Raw genomic sequence first — 22,822 nt, forward strand, 5'->3', positions numbered from 1 at the left:
TTCCATTCATTTTGATTCTGCAGTTCTAACATGAACAAACATGAGTTTGTTTCTTCATCAGGTTTGTAGAAATGCAGCATTGCATCAGTGTCTCGGCAATGGATGCTCTGCAGTGAATGGGTGCCGTCAGAATGAGAGTCCAAACAGCTGACAAAAACATCACAATAATCCACAAGTAATCCACAGCACTCCAGTCCATCAGTTAACATCTGGAGAAGACAAAAGATTAAACAAATCCAGCATTAAAATACGAGTCCATAATCCATAATAACACTTCCTCTAGTGAAAAAGTGCATGCTGTTTCTCACATCAAAATCCACCACCATTTTATTTAGAGCTGTTTTGGACTGTAAACAGTGCTTGACCTCTGCATATTACATTACAAGCGTCTTAATGATTGATTTGTTTCATTCTAACGGCACCCATTCACTGCAGAGGATTCATTGATTAGACAGCGATGGAATGATGCATTTCTACAAACCTGCTGAAGAAACAAACTCATCTACATAGTCTAAGGATGTTTTCAGCAAATGTTATTTTTTTGGTGAACTATTCCTTTAATGTGATGCATATTTGTCCCTATCAAATAAATAAACAACAAATCTGTTCATTCTGAGAACTATTTATTCAGTTAAAAAGCACGGAGGTGATTAAAATACAGCTACCTGTAGAACAAGCAATATTCAGTTAGTTAAAATGTATGATATTGAAATAAAATTGGATTTATCAATGCTAAATACATAAACCTGGTTATTGTATATTTAAACATTCATTATATTAACATTATTACAGAAATATGTTATCAATAGCGGTTTCATTTATGTATGACTGACAAATACATAAGACGAAATATAAATGTTTTTACTCAAATATCTGAGAGGAGCAAAACAGTTTGGAGAAGAATGTCTCTAAGCAAATATAATAAAATATATTACTTTTATAACGTATTTTCTTTTTTTTCTTTTTTTTGTGAAGTATGTTATATTTAAATGATCTGTGTGCACCTTAAATACAAAAATAATTAAGACTTTCAAGCAAATCTGACGTTACACATTAAACGGACTGCATCGGTATATGAAACAGCATCAAGCAAGAATGCGGTAAAATATAAAATGAATGAAAGAAATAAGGAACTAAGTTATTCTGCTAGCCGATGTTGTGATACAACTGAAATAACGCGAGAGACAAAACTGAGTTTGGATCACGTGATCCGGGCGAGTGATCACATGACCGCGGACACACCGAGGCCATAAAGAGTTCTGGAATAATGAACGAGGTTTTCTTCAAGGATCCCTAGTTTGGTTATTAATGCAATAAACGTTCTTATAATCGCACTGCATTGGAGTAAGTTATGAGGAATACTGATGCAGCACTAGCAGCTCCTCGTAAGTAGCAGAATTACAACGGATAATGCTGCTTCTGTCTCATTGTGACAGAAATAAACTCACAAAGTGCAAGATAACGCATATGTGCAGCTACATCAAGAGAACACTGAACAATGGTCCTTAAAATATTATAAACACGTCCAAATGACAGATTGTCCGTTTAAGCAAAAATGGCTTAATATACAGATTTTGGTGTTTTATAACCAATGTTGTTTTTCAAATTTACCTCCATATTTGTATTTAATGTTTTTGTAGCTGTGTCTTGTAAAGTATGCTATTCACTGTAAATATAAAAAAGATAAATGTTTAAAAAATGTGTGGAAGAATATGAATGTAAATACATAAAGATAGATGCTCTATATCCACATCACAATAATGTGAATAAATGTATGCATGTGTAAAATAATAACTTTTTGTGTTTTTCTTTAGGTTTCAACACCACAGTGATCACAATTCACACCAATCCTTCAGTAAATGCTGAATACTTGTACCGTCTGGTCGACTAGGAAACAAACTGAGATCTTCACAGTGTAATATTGTACAGCTGGAGTTTATTAAAGAGGAGACTGAAGACATGAGTGATCCAGAACTATCACAAATAAAAAATCATGATGAAAACAAGGAACAGAGAGGTTTGTGTACACAAGACATCAAACGTATATATAAAACAAAAACATAAAACAATCAAATTGATTAATTTGTTAATGACTGTGGAGGAATGCAACCGGTCGACTGGAAGAAGTAAAATAATGTGGTTACAAATAAATTATGCTAATATTTATGACCAAAAAGTAGAATTAAATTCTGCTGCTTATGATGTAAATCAGTGAGATCTTTCTAACAGTAAAGCAGATGCTGATATTAAATGATATAAATATCAGTCGTGGCTCTATCTCTCCAGTAATAAGATGAGATGTAAATGATCCAAACATATAATGCAGTGATTGAGAGATGAAGAAATAAAGGCTCCTCAGAAGATGTGAGATGTTCTGGAGGCTTGTGAAGTTCATTCCTCCGCTGAGGAACAGTGAAAGTAAAGCTTCTGGAAACAAACGCTCCTCAAAAGATCCTGATGATCAGATTTGAGACTATAAAACATGATTGATGGAGAATCAAGTAAAGCTGAGCTGCTTCAGTCCAGTAAGAGTTCATCTGGAGATATTACTGCAGTTATTCTGACCTTTACTTGATAAAAATCACTCAAGATCTGACGCCAGAAGCAGCAGCTGAAGCTGATTACACTGAAAGAGCTTTATTTTGATATTTAATTGGTTGAGGTTTGTCAGGATGTCACTCAAAGAGCTTTTACTTGATTAAAAAAAAACTGAGATTGTGCATAAATGATACAGTAGGCTTGATAGGGTTAAACAATGATAAAAGCATTATTATAGCCAAGCAGATCAAAATGTTTACTGACATTTTTTTTTTACCACCAATTTATTTTGTTCATTTTAGACCCATCGGAAAAAACAGAGGAAGGTGAAGACCTGAGTGAAGCGCCGTGGAGCCGTGAATCAGACCATCAGTATCAGATCACAGCTGGAGAAAAATCACTGAGTTCATCACAGAACGTCGGCCAACAGCGAACTAAAGCAAGCCAAGCGCGGCCGTTCACGTGCCTTCAGTGCGGGAAGACCTTCAAACGGGCCACGGATGTCAAAGGTCACCTGCGCTATCACTCGGGCGAGAGGCCGTTCACCTGCGACCAGTGCGGGAAGAAATTCATCTTGGCGTCGCACTTAAAAACACACCTCTCCATTCATTCAAACGAGAAGCCTTTCTTGTGCTCTATCTGTGGCAAGAGTTTCTCGCGCCTCTGCACGTTCAAAGATCACGAGAACATCCACACCGGCGTGAGAGCGCACGCTTGCCCCGAGTGCGGGAACGCCTTCGTCACCGCCAACGCACTGAAGATGCACCAGCGCGTTCACACCGGAGAGAAACCCTACAAGTGCTCGCACTGCGGCCGGAGCTTCAGTCACTCCGGAGCGCTGAAGAGACACGAGCGCGTTCACACCGGAGAGAGACCCTACCACTGCCCTCTCTGCGGCCGGAGCTTCACTCAGTCCAGTAATCTGCTGACCCACGTCAAGAGACACTGTCCGAAGTCACGCTGATCAGACCAGGACCACGTGTGGAAGGAAATACAATAATCACCAGTTACTAGGGATGGAACCATGAACCATGAACCGGTTGAAAATCGATTCAAATCAGTTGAGATGCTAAACACATCGTGATTCATTTAGCGGCAGGAGTTTATATGAATGTGTGTCTGAGCGGAACTTACTGTCTTTAGAAAAGTTTAGATGGTACTTTTTCTTTTCATCTTGCCTCTGTATAAGGCATATTAAAGTTCATAAGTGCAGCGCTGCCTTGTTTACAGCTGTAACCAAGGAAACGCTTTAAGCTCCACCTGCTGCAGTGTTCATGCTTGCTTTGTTTACAGCGGTAACCAAGGAAACGCTTTAAGCTCTACCTATTGCAGTGTTCATGCGTGCCAGCTTTGTTAACAGCGGTAACCAAGGAAACGCTTTAAGCTCCACCTGCTGCAGTGTTCATAAGTGCTTTGTTTACAGCAGTAACCAAGGAAACGCTTTAAGCTCCACCTGCTGCAGTGTTCATAAGTGCGTGCTTTGTTTACAGCGGTAACCAAGGAAACGCTTTAAGCTCCGCCTGCTGCAGTGTTCATGCGTGCTTTGTTTACAGCAGTAACCAAGGAAACGCTTTAAGCTCCACCTGCCGCAGTGTTCATAAGTGCGTGCTTTGTTTACAGCGGTAACCAAGGAAACGCTTTAAGCTCCGCCTGCTGCAGTGTTCATGCGTGCTTTGTTTACAGCGGTAACCAAGGAAACTCTTTAAGCTCCACCTGCTGCAGTGTTCATAAGTGCTTTGTTTACAGCAGTAACCAAGGAAACGCTTTAAGCTCCACCTGCTGCAGTGTTCATAAGTGCGTGCTTTGTTTACAGCGGTAACCAAGGAAACGCTTTAAGCTCCACCTGCTGCAGTGTTCATGCGTGCTTTGTTTACAGCAGTAACCAAGGAAACGCTTTAAGCTCCACCTGCTGCAGTGTTCATAAGTGCGTGCTTTGTTTACAGCGGTAACCAAGGAAACTCTTTAAGCTCCACCTGCTGCAGTGTTCATGCGTGCTTTGTTTACAGCGGTAACCAAGGAAACTCTTTAAGCTCCACCTGCTGCAGTGTCCATAAGTGCTTTGTTTACAGCGGTAACCAAGGAAATGCTTTAAGCTCCACTTGCTGCGGATAAGTGCTTTGTTTACAGCGGTAACCAAGGAAACGCTTTAAGCTCCACCTGCTGCAGTGTTCAAGCTCCACTTGCTGCTTTGTTTACAGCGGTAACCAAGGAAACGCTTTAAGCTCCACCTGCTGGCAGAGAGTGAATCTGCGTCTCGTTCAGCTCGTCTGCTGTTTCTGTTTCATGCAGATATTTTTAATGTATAGTTTCACAAAACTGAAGTCAAATCATTCTGTTTTTGCTTCAAATTTAGAAATGATACAATCTAATTTAGATTAAAAACTGCTCGTGTTGCATGTATGCAGCATTTTTGTTTGGATCGTGATTAAAATGCAGTGGTTGCATCTAATTTTAAATGGAAAGAGCACAGACAAAGCCTTATTTTGTTTATATGAAGAGATTTATTTTATTTGTGTTATTTATTTGATTTGGGCCTTGTTTAAAAATTTCAATTTAGTTTTGTTATTTACATTACATTTACATTTAGTCAATTAGCAGACACTTTTATCCAAAGCCACTTACAAATGAAGACAATAGCAGCAATCAACACCAACAAAAGAGCAATGATATACAAGTGCTATATTAGTATATTATTATAGTGTTATATTTCAATTTCAGAAAGAAACGTGCAGCAATTTGTCAAAGCAATAATGAAAGGACACATTTAATTTATAATTTATATTAATAAATAAATCATGAATCGAATCATGAATTGAGTGAATCGTTGCATCCCTAGCAGTTACAGTAGCCAATGTGGTCACATCATTTTTATATTTCTGTTTACATGCTCTTAAATACACCGATTAAAGTGTTAAATGAGTATGCCTGATTAATTAAGCACATCACTTGTGATAGATATTATTAATAGTCAGACATCATGAGCAATGGCTCGTTGTCTATGTTCATTAAAGACATAAAAGAGCAGAACTGCTAGATTACTTACAAACTATAGTGCATTATGATTACAGAGGATGAAAACTAACGGAATTTTAGATTACTTTTTATCTAACTTGTTTTAAACTTACCATTAAATGTATCATATTGATATAAAAAAAGCAAAGGGCAAGAAAATATATTCCACTATTTCAAATCAACATCATGAAATGTGTTAAACGTTACTTTACGCCAGGGTTTCTCAAACTGGGCTTAATGTTAAGGTTTGTGAGTTGTTAAAAAGCTAATAAATCATTAAATCATAAAAATGTCAAATAAAGTTAATTATTGAAACACTTAAACAATATATTTAAAACAAAACAAAAAAATTGTTTACCTTTAACTTCCTCAGAGATATTTCAAGAAAATATTTAATTTCAGAAGGGCTTGGCTGACACAGATGTTTGGGAATCCCTGCGTTACATCAACAAACAGGTTTGAAATATTTTTGTGCAGATTTCCAGAATCAACAGTTACTGAAGGATATGATGAAGACAGTGTTTGACAGCAACACATCACCAGTGTTTAGAGACTTGCTTAATTATCACAAACCTCCGCACAAAAACTTAAACAACTGAAGCAAAAATGATCTGATCTGTTAACATTAAAATACTCATTGTTTCAGGAGTACAGCCAAGATGTAAACAGTGTGTGAACAACTTCAGTGTGACCAACTTGTTCTTGATTATACCTGATTAAAGTTATAAATGAGTTAAGGTTAGTGTGTCTCGTTAAACAAATCAATTCTGACAGATGTTATTAAAGGGACAGTTCAAACTAAAATTAAATTCAGTCATCATTTACTCATCCTCATGTCCCTGAGTCTGGTCTAAAAGCCTTTGGCACTTTATAGTAAAGTAGGATACTACTGCATCAGAACACAACATACAGCATGCATAATAGTCACATTGCAGTAATTTGTTCCCTTAAGGTGAATAATTCTTAATTCGTGGCCACATTTTTTTTCATGTCAGGTCCCAGGCTTCACATAAACGTGTCTATTTACTAAAACAGGAGCTAATTCTTCCTTTGTGGCCATGCATATACTAAATTTATAATGTCATTTGCAATGTTTACTTAGATTTTTGTTCAAAAAAAGTTTAAAAACTCTGAATATAAATCAGCAGACAAGCACATTTCATGAACTTTAAAGATGTTCTCCCCTTGTTAGACTTGACTTCTAATAGTCATTATAAAACCAAAATCAGTGGTTGCAGGTGTAACTGTTAATAAAGGGCAGATTTAGGGTGTTAGACACTGTTTATATACTAATTATATAGATAAACTGAAGAAGGGCACTTCCTATGTAGCATTATATATCATATATAGACAAATGAGAGAAGATGATTTCATTACAGTAAAAAGTAACTTTAATAAACAAGTTGGATTGATATGGCATTAAAAACATACAAAGAGGTTATTGCACTTCCTATGTTTGTTTTTAATTGTTGTTATTTATTGTAAAGTATTGTTTTGGGTTCATGGTTTGGGTTATTGAGATTATATATAAAGCTTATTAAAGAAGCATTTCTATCCCATTCACACAGATCACAGTCACCAGATCTGAAACCAGCACTCTCCAACAACTTCATCATCATCAAAACACCAAATGAGAAAACAAATAAAATAAATAAATAAAGCTTTCACATGGTGATGCCACAGAAGAACCATTCTGGACTCCTCAGAGAACCTTTTCACTGATCAGTTCGTAAGAAAACCATTATTGTCTTGGTGTAAAGACCTTTTTAATAATCTGAAGAACCTTACGTTCACTATAAAGAACCTTTTGTGCAATGGAAAGATTTTAAGGTTCTTAAACATCCATGTATATGTCAATAAAGCCATCCATCCAGCGTTATCAATAAAGAACCTTTAATCTGAAGAAATCAGAGTCAATGCCAAAGTACATTGAAGCTCTTTTGGTGGTTCCAACACCATAAAAGACACTTTATGTTGGTTCATATCTTAATCATCATCTCATTTCACTACAGCAGAATTATCCACACACTGGATTTGGCAGTGGATTTATATTCTATTGCCCTAAACCAACCCTACACCTCACAGAAAACTACAGGCATTTTATCATTCTCAAAAAACAAAAAACAAAACCCTAATTCTGTATGATTTATAAGCTTGTTTCCCCATGACACGAGTCCCCATGAGTCAGTGTGCATTCAGGTTTAAGTGGGATATAAAAACAGGTACACACACACACACACACACACACTGCCTCTCACAGCTAATTTAGCACATCCACACCATCTGACCTGCACGTCTCTGGACTGCAGGAGACCGGAGCTTACTGTGGAAGAATGTGCAAACGCCAGTATTTCATTTTAAAGAAAAAAATCATAAAGCATCTTAGAATCATGACAAGTGATTCTGAAATATAAAGACTGATTCAACTGATCGAGATCAGGAAAAAGGCACTTAGAAGGAATCTATTCTGAACTCGTTTACATGAAAACGATGCACCAAAAATGGAAAAGGTTTTCCATTGCATTATAGAAAAGTTGTCAGTATGATCCCCGCTCACACGAATCTGTGAAAACGACCGAAAACCCATGGCAGGCCACTAGATGGCGATGTCACGAAACTTGATATGCATGAGCATGATCTCACCGGTTTCACAAATTTGTGTTTTTGTAGTTTACAAAGAGACAATAACAATATCATCACCAAAAACTTGCCATTTGAATCCCATTTTAGCATCCCAAGTTTGCATTTTCAGGCTTTCGTGCAAATGAACGATTTCCCTTTTTTTTTTTTATAAATGGTGTCATGGAAATGTCCTCTCAGATCACATAACTTTTGTGCAATGATCCGTTCACAATCATTATGCCGTAGCATCCAGCACCATAATACAGTGATGAATGTTAGGCTGTCAAAAATACTGAACGTCTTTGCAATGTAAAGGTTGTTAGAGTTGTATAAATACCCCGTTACCCAATGTTAAGTATGACACAAGCACAAGGTGGTGTTTCAAGGCACTCCGGCGGCGTCTTGAGACTTCAGCAGCAGCTGCAGGAGGACGATGGGCTTGATGCAGCCCTCCAGCGCACGGCACAGTTTCCCCACGGTGATGCCCAGAAGACCCTCCTTCATCTTCCAGCGCTCCAGCGTCTGGTGCACCTTCTCTGCCAAGCCGTCGCGGACGTAGTCGTGCTCGATGGTGTCCACGTCGATGTCATTCAGCCCCAGTTTACGAGCCACCTGCTTCCAGTTTCCACCCACGTTCTGACGCAACACCTCCAGGTGGCTCTCAGTGACCGTGTGCTCCTCTGATCATCACAACACAATCAAACACAGAAAATCACACACATCTGGTGCAAATAAAGCAATGAGAGTTCAGTCATTTCAGGAGGACTACTATAAAACGAGGGCTTTATTAAGGCGAGGAACTAAATGCATTGGTCAATTTTAAGATTTTGCGCTATTAGGCTTTCCATAAACTGTCATTTCAAATTTGCATAAAGAAAACTTCCAAAATACACGTTTAGGTGTTGATTTAATTGCACTTTATCTATTTGCATCTGTATTTGCAGTCTTTACTTCAGCAGCACGTACACACTTGAAACCTTACATGATTATTCCTATTTTCTGAAGGTTTTTAGAGAGAGATATGTATGTAATATTAATAATAATAAATAATTTGCTTATATAATTAACATTTTATTCCTAAAAAAAATTATATTTTTTTTCTGGCTGTTGAGAGTATTTTCTGATAAACTTAGTGATAAGACAAATACAAAATCCCCTCTGGGAAGACCTTTCATATGTCCAAAAAGAAAAGGTACTTAATTCAGTGTTTAGATTTTTGTTCTGGAAATGTATGCAAATTAGTGCTTATTTAATTAGATAGCAGCTGACTGAAACAGAGACAGTCTTACCGTACGTCAGCAGAAGCTCATTATATCTGGTTCTGTTGATGGATCTGCTGGATAACGAGCTGAAGGAGCTGTTATCAGACACTTGCACATTCATCGTGTTGTAACTCCCGATTTGAACAGCACTGGCATTCGAGATGGTCACAGGCCACCCTAATGGAAACCAAATCAGGAGGAAATTTTATATTATGTATATATATATATATATCCACTGAGAAAACAACACAGTACAAAGTGCATAATAATACATAACGCTCTGATGGCGTGTCTGACGTGCACTGAGGTATGCAGATACATACGTGTATAACAGCCTATCGTAATGTTCGGACCGAGGAATATGATTGGACGAACATTTCATGGTCCTACGCCTTCCACAGACAATATAAATACATTTAGACCACTTTAGACTTAGTGAACATTTTTTAACATTCTAGCAGACACTATACAGACAAAGCACAATTTAACTTAAAATTAATAAATTAGTAAAATAATATTTTTGCCAATATTTGAGACCCCCTTCTTGAATCAGGCATGTATTTTTTACTGTACAAATAAATGCAGCCTTGCTGAGCAGAAGAGACTGCTTTTAAAACATGAGAATATATTACAGATCCCAGTTTGAACACTGTGTGAATGCTATAACAAATGAATTAGCTTAATAGAGCTGTTGTAGGGTAATTATTATTGTCTTACTTTTTTATTTTATTTTAGACAGTAAAACAGTAAAACTACAGCATTTACGAATGTTGATGGAGTTGTTGCTTTTTCTCAGCTTTTATTTCGGCAGAAACCCGCAGAAATATCTCAGTGCTTCTTTTTTTTTTTGACAACATATTAATAAATGATTCTCATTATGTATCTGGGAAGATGTTTTTTGCACATATCACACTGTCACATGCCTTTAAAAAAATTAATAAAAATGTGACTGAGCAATTAATGATTTTTGCATCTTTCTGACAGTTTTAAATACATTCACACTGCAGAAGACACATTGGCTACATTGCTGCGCGCCTCTATTTGAACGCGTAACATCATTGTTTGGTACAATATATTTGGTCTTTTCGCTTTTTCGGCCGACCCTGAAAGAGCTTTTTTGCTATTTCGTGCTGAATAATTTCGGTTGCCGAACATTTGGTGCATTCCTAATGAAAACAGCTCTTATTGGGGGATTTATCGATTGAAATCTGGCAACCGCTGCAACCATAAAAGCTTGTAGAGGCCTGTTACAAATTCAAGATAATGCAAATGCCAAACTATCATGAAATTTTTAACCAGCAGGCAAATATCACAGACGATTATGTGTAAAAAGATTCTGTTGAAAACTGATTCTGCTATTTTTCATGTTTATCACTGCTTTGACACAATCTGTATTGTATAAAGCACTGCAGAAATGACTTGCTAGAGTGAATTGTTAACTGTACCTGATTCAGATGGAGGATATACGACGGGTGATAAGCGCTGGTCAGGGTGTGAATCCAGCATATAAGACTCCGCTGCATCCGGACAGGACTTGATGCGATTGAACGGTGGATGATGAGGATGCTGGAGCCTGTCGTAGTCTGAATACGGCACGGAGAGCTGACTCGCCAACTCTGGCCTGTGCAATCCTTCAAATGAGCCGGCAGGCCTCAGATGGAGCTCCTCTGCTCTGTCTGGGTTTGGGTAAGCGGCGGGTTTAGTCCAAGATTTCACAGAAGAAGCCTCTCCGGTCCACCCGCTGCTGGCCGGCTGCTGCGGCAGCGGGTTATAAACGCTGGCGTCCGGCTGATCCACGATACGACTGCTGTATTTGTGGTAGTTGTGCTCTAGTGCCAGTTTGAGCTCCAGATTGGGAGGACTGGGAGGCGCGGCGTCCATCTCCAGCAGAGAATCTTTGGGGGTCCTGAAGCTGAGGTCTTCAATGCTGGCCTCCACCGGACCGTTGTCTGAGCTCCTCAAGGGCCCTGGAGAGACTTTGGGACACGGTGAAGGGTCTGCACACACAAGAACAGAACAGTCAGCAACGCATTTACAAGCATCAGGTATCAGGTATCAAATTTAGGTTAGAAACTTTGTGGAAACATTGTTTCGAAATGTTGTTGATGTGATTAGAATGTTATTTAAAGGATACATTTATTATAATGTTTTGCTAACTTTACCCCCAACCCCCTCCCCCACATCCAAAAAAGAAAAAAATATATATTTGAACCTTTATTTTTAATATTTTAAGAATGTTTAATGTTGCAAGAATGGTTACAGAAATGTTTCTTAGAATCTTCATCAAGTACAAATAACATTCTAAGAATGTTTCCTCTTAACGTCATGAGAATATTCATCAAATATTATTAAAGTTATAAGAACGTTACTTGAACATTAAGAATGTCGTGCCCAAATATTTATACTTATATATAATTTATATTTAACATTTATTTTACAGGTTAAGAAACAATTTATTTGAATTCGCTCAGTGTAATCGCTCTGATATGATTAGTGTAAGTAAAATTGTATTATTGCATTCAGAAATGGACCTTTTTCACAGACGGTGATGACACTTTTGCACAGTTATTAACATAACTGTAATACTATATGGTATATATTATATTTTCATTTAAAAATCTTTTAGTAGGGCTGCACAACAAATCGTTCTTGAATCACGATTTGAAAATGCTTCTCCTGATTTATTAAGCGCAATCATCTGCGATATATGCCCGCTGCGTATTTATTCCGAAAACATTTTAATTTGATATTTGCGTTGTCTTGCATTGATAAGCATTCATGTCTCCGGTTGCCAGATGTCAAGAGAGTAAATCCCCCAATCAGAGCTTTTTTCTTAAATGGATACATTTTCTACCCAGTAGTTTACTAAATATTCCCAACCTGGCAACCATTTGCACTTACTCTCTCAGTGTTATGGAAAACTGAGCTGAAAACATCAGAAAACATGTAAGCTGGAGTTTAGCAATCTCTATTGAGATATAAAAGTGTGATAAAGCCAATTTGACTAATGTTCCTGAAAAACTTTGAAAAGGGGCAATTATGTAAAATCTGGGTAAATAGAACAAAATATTTACATACATTACATGTGTTAGTTTCCCTCACTACACAACAAATCCTTAAAATGTAATGGTATTCTCCTTATCTAATGTCACATTAATAAACATGAAAAAAGGCACCCAGTGTTTAATGGTTGCAGAGCCCTGGTGTAAATGAAACATCAAATCCACAACATGACTGAATAAATCAGCAGACCTTCTGTTGTGAGGGACTTCAGCTTTTCTAGCAGCTCCTCTGGGCCCTCATACGATCTCTGCGCAAAAGAAAACAATGCCATGAAATAATTTAGTCCTAAAATGAAAAACTGATGTAGTCTGTGTATGTGTGTGTGTGTGTGTGTGTGTGTGTGTGTGTTTATGTGTGTGTGTGTGTGTGTGTGTGTGTGTGTGTCAAACAGTGATTTACTGTGAAAGTGAACACAGCTTCAGTTTTGATCATCATCTAATATAAAGTGATCATGACACTTCATAATCAGAAATCACACAGGCTGAGTAAACGATGACACACTTTCCACGACAACCACGACACCTCATCCAGATCAGATAACTTTTATGACCTAAGAGTATGTGGAGAGAATCTTCCTCCTACTAAGTTCTCTCTGAAACATACTGCTATAAAAATGGACTCTTCTCTAATTAATTCACAGAAAAACCTTTCTCTGAATGAACACACATATACAGTAGAAAGAAATAAACCTCTCACCGTCAGACTTTCCAAATCCGCTTTTACATTTGCTGCCAGCTTCTCCTGGTAAAAAGGTAAAAACAATTCAAAGCTATCTGTAAAAAAAAGAAAAATAAATAAATAAACAAACAAATAGATAAAAAGTCCAATGAGAAAGTAATGCAGTTTATTCTCTCATTTGATAAAATCAATAGTCAAATGGGAGAATAAACTGGCTTCGGCAAGCAAATACAGTTAATGCCCTTTACACAAAAAGCAATAATTCTGTGCCTCTCATAATTTGTTACTAATATACCAAAATTACTAAATAATGCATCACAGTTAATCCCACAGACAGCATCAGTATGTTTTCAGGATGCTATGTCCAGTAAAAGTAGTTCAGCTGCATTCTGTTCCGTTCCTAATCAACTAAATGAGTGTGTCCTGCTGAACACGTCTGCTCAGGGAGATGCGTTCCCATCGGAAGGTGTGACAAACATTCATTGTGTTTCCAGGATGGACCCTCAGGGCTTCTACCTTTGAATGTGGGCCGGTGACGAGGGTCTTCCTTCCAGCACGTCTTCATGAGCTGGATGACGTCTGGAGGAGTGTCTCGTGGGATCAGAGCTTCGTCGGGACGCGCGCCCTGACACACACAGTGACAGATCTGATCTTCACTCCTGGCATCTGAAGAAAAAACACTTTTCATGCACACTTTCTGGGTCCTAAACCTTGGGCTTGAGTTTGATACACTGCAAATATGAAATGGGGTCAAATATTAAAGAGCATCTGCATGCAATTAGTGCTGTGCGATAAAACGATAACTATCGCAATATATTTGATAAACTTTTGATATAATGTTTATGCGGCAAAAGCAGAACGAAACAGCGCTGCTCATTAATTTAGCAACTTTTCCTTCCAAAAGCACCTAGCAACAAATTTAGCTATTTTTAAAATGTATTTGGCAACTTTCGATAAGTGACGCAGAATAACGCAGAAGCCAAATTACAATGTTCTCAGGATAAATAACCAGCAAGCAGATATCGCAGATAATTACGCTTAATAAATAAAAAAAAAGTAGTAATTGTGATGATGATCAAAATTGAATTGTGTGGCTTTATTAAAACGTGTCATATCAGGGCCTCTTCAGTTTTTTTCTTTGAGAAAGAAGAACTGTGCTGTTTAAACTGACAGTTATAATGAAAATTCAGTTTTTTAATAATAATTAAATAATATGAAATATTTTTTACATATTTAATATTATTTAATAACATTAATAATAATTAGAATGTTATATATTTTTATTATTTTATATTTATATTATAATTAATTTATTATTTCAGTCTGTTCATTATAAAGAGTTATATACAAAAGAATATGAAGAGTTTATTTGCAAAAACAGACAACTCAATTTTTTTTTCTATTTTCAAAAATCATGTTTTTACTGTGTTTTATTGTGTTAGTTAGCTGTATTTGTTACCTAATGAAAATAGCCCAACTGCAGTTTGATTGAGATTAATTGGAGTGCACAAAAAAAAAAGAAACCTTTTGAAAATGGTTAAAAATATGGAGTTATTGTTTTTTGCACATGAACTCTTCATACAGCACATGAGTGATATGAATGGTAATTCTGTTATTATTGAGTCTGTTTGTAAATCACACTGCAGCTAGTTAATCATGTTAATGAGTTAATCATATGGTTGTGTAGCGAGACTCACTCTCATAGGGCTCGCGGCCGCTGAGGATGACCCAGACGACGATGGCGAAGCTGTAGACGTCAGATTTCTCGCTGGAGCGGCTGTTGATGCTCTTCAGGTGCTCAGGAGCCATGTAGCACAGAGTGCCAGCGGCGCGCGCACACGACTTCCTGCCCAGACGACTCTGTCTGCGAGACTCCTCTTTCGTCAGCTTGCTCCACACCTGAGACGTGGCCAGACCCAGATCCGCGATCTGATGCAGAGCAGAGTGTTTCAAAGCAGCTTTACAGAAATGTTAATAATATCTTAATGCCTCAGTCGCATTCAGCAGATTAGAGCTGTGCGATAACAGAGGTGCTATATAATATCGCACTGAATTATTACTCTGGATGCATGCGGATAAAGTTGGATGTATTATATATCCAACTTTATATATAGAGTTGTGCGATATTGTTTACATTCCACAACAACAGATTCTTTAGTGTGCGTGAAGAACTTTAACAATAAATATTACATCTTAGCATTTTATCATCAGGCAGTTAAAGCAGACATTTATTCCCTTCTCTCCTTGATGTGGATTTACATACGCTCTCAGAAAAATAAGGTACATATTTGTAACTTATTAACCCCTACAAGCTTCATATTATACTTCAAAGAAAGTATTAGTCCTTAAAGTCTACATATTAGTAACTAAATGGTGCATTTTAGTGCCTTTTGAAAAGGTATCGCCCCGGCGAAAAGACCATAATCTGAACTATGGTTCATTATTTTCAATATTTAGCTTTTATTAAAAGTGTGTGGTGAATTCAGAGAGAAGTTTCATACTTTTATATGGAAGTCCTGGTCCACCAGGATGTTCTCTGGTTTGAGATCTTTGTGAATGACTTGGTTCCCCGTGAGATAAACCATTCCCTCCAAGATCTCCAGAATGATCCTTCCTTTCACTGATATCGGAACAGGCACCTGCAACAACAGATATGAGGAAATATGAAAGATATTTCCAAAGTAAAGAGGGATCTGACGACAAATGAAGTGCTCTGAGTGAGGACTTGTCTGTGGATCTGTCGATTCACTAAAGGAATTATACAAATCGGGGAATGAAGCAAACAATATTTGTATGCTAGTGCATGCAAGGGTGGGTTATGTTTTTTTTATTATTATTTTATTTTTTTTATATCAGTTTGGCTGTGTTAATGCAAACAGGATCAATTTGTGTAAAAAAATGTGTAATGTGTATCCTATTCCATAAATACATTTTTACACTAGGTACAAAAATAGTCACCTTAAGGACAAAAATGTCGTAATATTTAATCCCAGTGCCATTGAGCCTAACAACATGCATTCTTTGCAAAGGTTTCAAAATTTTTACTATTTTTAAATATAAATGTACTCTTTCCATTATATAAATGAGTGTACTGAGAGATGTGTGTGCTGTTGTTTTAATCTGACACTGTATCAAAATGAATGTTGTTGCTATTTTTTTTTCTTTTTCACAAAAACAAAACAAAACAACAACAGTGACATTATGTAAATAAACTGACATTTAAATGGTTAAAATCCTGAAAATAAACACATTTTTTTATGATCAGCACTGATGTTGGTAAAAAAATAAAATCCATGTCAGTGAAAGCCAAAAAACATATTTAAATATATTATTTTTATGTTTTTGTGTATTTCGTATATTTTGTTTTTTTTGTTTTGAACTAGGTGCAAATGTTGTATTTTGTCTTTTGTTTTGTTTTTTTGTGTGTTTTTTGTATTTGGGTGATAAATTCAGAGTTAGAAAAACAGAAATGTGAAGCGTGATGTATATTTTGGCTGTTACCGTCTCCAGCATGGTGAGCAGGTTTCCTTTAGGAATGAGCTCCATCACTAACGAATAGTCTCCGTCCTCCAGAATTACCCCCAGCAGCTTGACCACTCGCTGATGGTTTAACCTGCTCATCAGACTGCCCTCGTCCAGGAGAGACTGCTTCTGCCGGCTGACACACACACATTCAACTCAGACAGTTCCAACAACATCTGAAGCTGGAAGTCACGAGCAGTGCTGGGGTAACGCATTACAAGTAGCGAGTGTTAATCATTAGTTGAGTTACTGAGTTACTTTTTCAAATAAGAAACAGCAGTTACTGTGTTTCTCATGTGTTGAGTGACAGCTCTGGTGTTGCCATGGAGACAGAGATCAGGAGTCAGTGCAGTGTTGTGTGTGAACATGATCTCACTGTAGATCTAGACTAAATATGAACATGTGTTTACTCACCTGCACAAAAACACATTCAGTGTTCCTCAAAATCAATAAAAACTGGGTTGCAAAAAGATTAATCGTGATTAATCGATTCAAAATAAAAGTTTATGTTAACATACTATATGTGTGTGTATATTAATTATATATATATATATATATATATGTGTTCCTCAAAATCAATATATATATATAATATGTAAATACACACACATACATGTATATATTAAGGAAAAATATAAAGTATATATATATACTCTCTATCGCATACATTGTCAGTGTCGTGCGATTGATTAGACATTTGTTGTGATAAAAAGTAAACTGTGTTCAGCTGAATTCAATTTCCGTTTTGTCTGACGGGTTTAAAAAAAAGGTTAGTAAACCGCGGCAGCCGTCGCGGCAGTCCTCCTGTTAAGCCTTCCTCGTGTGAAGACCGAAGAGTGTAAAGACCATTGACTCTACCGTGCGACTCCACCGGGCAGGGACACCGGCAAGGGGATATAAGTATTTTTTTGATTAATCTTTTTTTTCTTCTACTTGTTTCACTTCTGTTTCAGTTTGTTATAACTCATTTCTTACTATGTGTTTCCAGATCCCTCTTATCACTACCACTCGCAAACCACGCATCACACATTGTATGCAGCGCAATCCTAACAACCTGCACACTCTGCCTATGTCTGCTAATACACTATCTTTTTCTATTGGTCTCTGGAATTGCCAGTCTGCTGCAAACAAAGCCAACTTCATTACTTCTATTATAAGTCATTCAAAGTTAAATCTCATGGCCCTGACAGAGACCTGGATCAAAAACCAGAGGACACTGCTACACCTGCAGCACTCTCCAATAATTTCTCATTTTCCCACTCCCCCCGTTTGACTGGAAGAGGCGGAGGTACTGGTCTGCTCATCTCTAATGATTGGAAATTTAATCCTTTACCATCTTTGGGTATCAACAGCTCCTTTGAATCTCATTCAGTTACTGTTACTACCCTCTTTAAAATACATTTTGTAGTTGTCTATCGACCCCCAGGAGCACTAGGTTAACTTTTTGGATGAATTAGATGTGCTGCGCTCAACCTTTCCTGAGGATGGTACTGGGCCCCCTAGTTATGCTTGGAGATTTCAACATCCACCTAGATAAACCTCTATCTGCTGACTTCCACACTCTGCTTGCCTCTTTTGATCTCAACCGATGTGTCAAAACTACTGCTACTCACAAATCAGGCAACCAACTGGACCTTATTTACACACGACACTGCTCCACTGATCATGTACTGGTTACTCCACTGCACACCTCAGATCACTTTCTCCTCACTCTTAACCTCAACATGGTTCCTTACCCCTCCACATGTCATCTTTCGACGTAACCTACGCTCACTCTCACCCCCCAGCTATCTGCAATGGTTTCATCTTCGCTTCCTTCCCCTAAACTGTTAGCATCTTTTGTACTAACAGTGCTACTGATACTTTCTGCTCCACTCTTACATCTTGTTTAGACACTGTTTGCTCCTTGTCTTCCAGGCCAGCCCGTACCACCCCTTCAGCCCCTTGGTTATCTGATGTTTCTACGCGAACACCGTTCTAAGCTTAGAGCTGCTGAAAGGGTGTGGCACAAAATCCAAAAATACTACTGATGTTAATGTGTATCAGTCACTCCTCTCTTCCTTTCTGCTAATGTCTCCACTGCTAAAAGGACATGATACTACCATAACAAAATTAACAATTCATCTAACTCTCGCATACTTTTTAAAACATTTTCCTCACTCCTTTGTCCAAAAAATCCTCCTCCTGCTTCATCTCTAATAGCTGACAACTTCGCCACGTTTTTCATTAATAAAATTAAAAAACATCAGTGCACAATTTTCCACACCACAATCCATCAAGCACATCTCACAAACATACATACACTTATTCACATCCTTCTCTTCACTCTCTGAGGCAGAAGTCTCCAAACTCATCCTTTCTAATCATCCTACTACTTGTCCGCTTGATCCTATTCCATCTCATCTCTTTCAAGCCATTTCTCCTGCAGTTGTACCTGTACTCACTCACATCATTAATATATCCCTCCACACTGGTGTTTTCCCCTCATCATTTAGACAGGCTCGTATCACTCCCCTCCCTTAAAAAACCCACCCTCGGAAAACCCATCTCGTTTAGAGAACCTACAGACCAGTTTCCCTTCTTCCTTTCATTGCAAAAAACACTTGAATGAGCTGTATTCAACCAAGTCTCTACCTTTCTCACACAGAACAACATTCTTGACAGCAACCAATCTGGCTTCAGAAGTGGACATTCAACCGAGACTGCCTTGCTCTCAGTTGTTGAGGCCCTATAAGACTGGCAAGAGTGGAATCCAAATCTTCAATACTTATCTTTCTTGGTCTGTCTGCTGCTTTTGACACGGTTAACCACCAGATCCTCCTGTCAACCCTACTGGCAAAGGGCATCTCAGGAACCGCACTCCAGTGGTTTAAGTCTTACCTATCAGATAGGTCCTTCAAAGTGTCTTGGAGAGGTGAGGTGTCCAAGTTGCAACATCTAACTCCTGGGGTGCCTCAGGGCTCAGTTCTTGGACCACTTCTCTGTCTACATGGCATCATTAGGTTCTGTCATTCAGAAACCATGGCTTTTCATACCACTGCTATGCTGATGACACTCAACTCTACCTCTCATTCCATCCTGATGATCCATCGGTAGCTGCTCGCATCTCAGCTTGTCTAACAGACATTTCTTGCTGGATGAAGGACCATCACCTTCAATTCAACCTTGCCAAGACAGAACTGCTTGTGGTTCCAGCAAAACCCATCGTTTCATCACAATTTCACCATCAAGTTAGGCACATCAACCATAACTCCTTCAAAAACAGCCAGAAACCTTGGAGTTATGATTGATGATCAGCTAACTTTCTCAGACCACATTGCTAAAAACTGTCCGGTCCTGCAGATTTGCTTTATTCAACATTAAGAAGATCAGGCCCTTTCTTTTGGAACATGCTGCACAACTCCTCGTTTCAAGCTCTTGTTCTGTCCAGGCTAGACTATTGCAACACTCTCTTGGCAGATCTTCCAGACAGTTCTATCAAACCTTTACAATTAATCCAGAACGCAGCAGCAAGATTAATTTTTAATGAGCCAAAAAGAATAACACGTCACACCTCTATTTATCAATTTGCACTGGCTACCAAAACGATAGCTGCTCGCATAAAATTCAAGCATTGATGTTTGCATACAAAACCACCACTGGCTCTGCACCCCTTTACATTAATTAATTAATTCTTATTTGTGTGTATATAGAAGCTTACATTCTGCAAGCGTCGCTTGATTGTGCCATCCCAAATAAGCACAAATTCACTTTTACGGACTTTTAAATTAAATGTTCCCTCCTGGTGGAATGACCTGCCCAACTCAATCCGAGCAGCTGAGTCCTTAGCCATCCTTAAGAATCGACTTAAAACACATACTCTCTTCCATTTTTTATTTGACCCTCTAAACTTTTCACTCACTATTCTAATTCTATTCTTAAAAAAAAGAAAAAAAAATCTAACTACCTTTCTAATCTTTTTTGTATTCTATCTATTTTCTTTTCATTTATTATACAATTATAAAAAAGACCTCTAACACTAGCTTGCTCTATTCTTTTTCTATTCTATCTGTTTTCTTTTTATTTATTATATATTTAAAAGCCCTTGCTACATATTACTGTGTTTAGGCTAACTGAGGACTTGTTATAGCCATTATATATCATTGCTCTTTTGTTGTTTTTGATTGCTTCCATTGTCCTCATTTGTAAGTCACTTTGGATTAAAAGCGTCTGCTAAATGACTAAATGTAAATGTAAATAATATAATGTATGTAAAATATATATAAGTTTATATTTTATATAATTATATACAAGTGTTTACATACAAATACATATTTTTTTTAAATATATATATATATATGTGTGTGTATTTATATATACATATTAAATATACACATATAGTATGTAAACATAAACTTTTATTTTGAATCGATTAATCACGATTAATCGTTTCGCAGCCCTAATAAAAACAGTAAAAATCAAACTCAGAATATGACGCAAACCTGCAATAATTAAATAAGTTAAATAACACAGCTATACTTTATATATTTAATCCTATTTTATTAACCGATGTCTTTGCTACTGACCTTCGATGAACCAATTCAACAATACTAAGCAAAGATTACACATGTGTGATAAATTTTTGTCATTGCTGAATAGTGTTGAACTTTCTTCTCCTGCGTCATATTCTTCATGAGATTCGTTCTCTACTGTACAGACGTGAATTTACATTTCAGCCTGAGGAGGATTCACTTCACTTTTGGCATCAAAAGGCTTTTACATTTGAAAAAGAAGAACAATTTTTTTTTTTTTTTTTTTTTTTTTTTTTAGATTAAAAACAAACAAGCAAGCCATGCCCAGATTTAAAAAGCAACTCAAAATTACTTTCCATAAAAAGTAACTAAGTAACCTAATTTTAGGGAGTGAGGCAATATTATTTTTTTAAAGTAATTTTTTATTAATGCTTAAATTATATACAAACCTTAATAAACCCAAAACTTAATGCAATAATATCACAATCAAAATATTAATCACTTTTTTTTGCATTTATGTATAAAATAATTTGCCAAAACTATCGTGTTATCCATAATTTTCATATTACCATTACCATAGGTATAAAGTCAAAGTGCAGTATCGCATTAATGAAGCATCATGAAGGTAGTGCAGTGGTCAGGGGCGGGTCACTCACCCGTTGCGCGGGGGTCCGGTGTAGACCGTCTTCAGCACCACCTGACCCAGTGTTTTGTGGTAACACAGGTACACTTCCCCAAACCCTCCAAAGTCCAGAGGCTCTTTCTTGATCAGATCTGCTGACTTCATAAGACTCAGGCTCGCTGCTGTAGCCATAGTTCCTCTATTCCTAAAGACAACTTCCCTAAGAGCAACACAGACATCTGACAAATCACACACAGTCCACACTGAACCCCGATGTTAGTGAACACTTCAGAAGAACATTCTGTCTGACAAAACACTTGACATATTTCCCGAATATCAAAAGTTTGAATGAAGAGCCGCGGACAAAACTGCAGTTCAGAGAAACACATCAGAAACAATAAAGAAATAAATAAAAATAACTCGGTATTCGAAAGGTTGTTTTTGGCATTTCTGCTTTCCATTCCAATATTAATCAGTAACAACGCAACTTTTTTCTTTTTTTCTTCATTAGTTGACTTCAAATATAAGATTTCTCCCACTACCGATAAAAACCCATCTTTAAAACTGTTCAGAAACACACTAGTAAATAAGTGTAAGACATACCGTGTCTCATAACGCCTATATTCACCTGTGCTTCGCTTCCGGGATATTCCTTTACAAAGTGAAAGTAAACATCAGCAAGACAGACATAATCACCAGCAGAACACCAGAACACAGCTCATGTAGACAACTGTTCAACAAATAAACATTTAACATAGTTTTCCTAAAGCGAACTTTAAAAATGCTGCATCACTGTTTAAGAAAGAAAGAGAACATTTTAATCAAATGCTGTGAGTAGATGACAGTTGTAAGAAATAAGTGAGTGCCTAAATAAATAAATGGACACCAACTACAGATTTAAATCGGAATTATTTTATTGGCTTATGTGCAAAATGAGTGAAAAAACTTTGAAGAATTTAAAGGACTGGAAAATGAGTGTCCAATGTGTTTAA

The 22,822-nt window shown here is 37.2% G+C and overlaps 2 protein-coding genes across 2 annotated transcripts; one reads left to right on the top strand and one right to left on the bottom strand.

Annotated features, from left to right (window-relative positions):
- The first annotated feature begins 1,098 nt into the window (after positions 1–1,098).
- LOC109077576 (gastrula zinc finger protein XlCGF49.1) lies at positions 1,099–3,776 on the top strand. The gene is made up of 3 exons (XM_042717689.1): positions 1,099–1,385; positions 1,815–2,017; positions 2,841–3,776. Exons 2-3 carry the CDS (start codon positions 1,960–1,962, stop codon positions 3,500–3,502), a joined length of 720 nt encoding a protein of 239 aa, XP_042573623.1. The 5' UTR covers positions 1,099–1,385; positions 1,815–1,959; the 3' UTR covers positions 3,503–3,776.
- Positions 3,777–7,081: 3,305 nt separating this feature from the next.
- On the bottom strand, positions 7,082–22,619 carry LOC109077575 (receptor-interacting serine/threonine-protein kinase 1-like). The gene is made up of 11 exons (XM_042717691.1): positions 22,434–22,619; positions 21,865–22,050; positions 16,677–16,833; positions 15,677–15,814; positions 14,873–15,104; positions 13,692–13,841; positions 13,194–13,270; positions 12,687–12,744; positions 10,880–11,431; positions 9,462–9,611; positions 7,082–8,852 (listed from the first exon to the last, which is right to left on the bottom strand). Exons 2-11 carry the CDS (start codon positions 22,020–22,022, stop codon positions 8,554–8,556), a joined length of 1,971 nt encoding a protein of 656 aa, XP_042573625.1. The 5' UTR covers positions 22,023–22,050; positions 22,434–22,619; the 3' UTR covers positions 7,082–8,553.
- Between the last annotated feature and the right edge of the window lie 203 nt (positions 22,620–22,822).

This window comes from Cyprinus carpio, chromosome B2 (genome assembly GCF_018340385.1).
Source record: "Cyprinus carpio isolate SPL01 chromosome B2, ASM1834038v1, whole genome shotgun sequence".
Taxonomy (NCBI): domain Eukaryota; kingdom Metazoa; phylum Chordata; class Actinopteri; order Cypriniformes; family Cyprinidae; genus Cyprinus; species Cyprinus carpio.

Excerpts from the sequence above, each read along its gene's own strand:
- LOC109077576 (XM_042717689.1), top strand. The coding sequence starts at position 1,960 with ATGAGTGATCCAGAACTATCACAAATAAAAAATCATGATGAAAACAAG. Across the intron at positions 2,018-2,840 it reads TGAAAACAAGGAACAGAGAG|ACCCATCGGAAAAAACAGAG; the intron begins GTTTGTGTACAC and ends TGTTCATTTTAG.
- LOC109077575 (XM_042717691.1), bottom strand. The coding sequence starts at position 22,022 with ATGGCTACAGCAGCGAGCCTGAGTCTTATGAAGTCAGCAGATCTGATC. Across the intron at positions 16,834-21,864 it reads ACCGGACCCCCGCGCAACGG|CCGGCAGAAGCAGTCTCTCC; the intron begins GTGAGTGACCCG and ends TGTGTGTGTCAG. Across the intron at positions 8,853-9,461 it reads TGAGCTTCTGCTGACGTACG|AGGAGCACACGGTCACTGAG; the intron begins GTAAGACTGTCT and ends TGTGATGATCAG.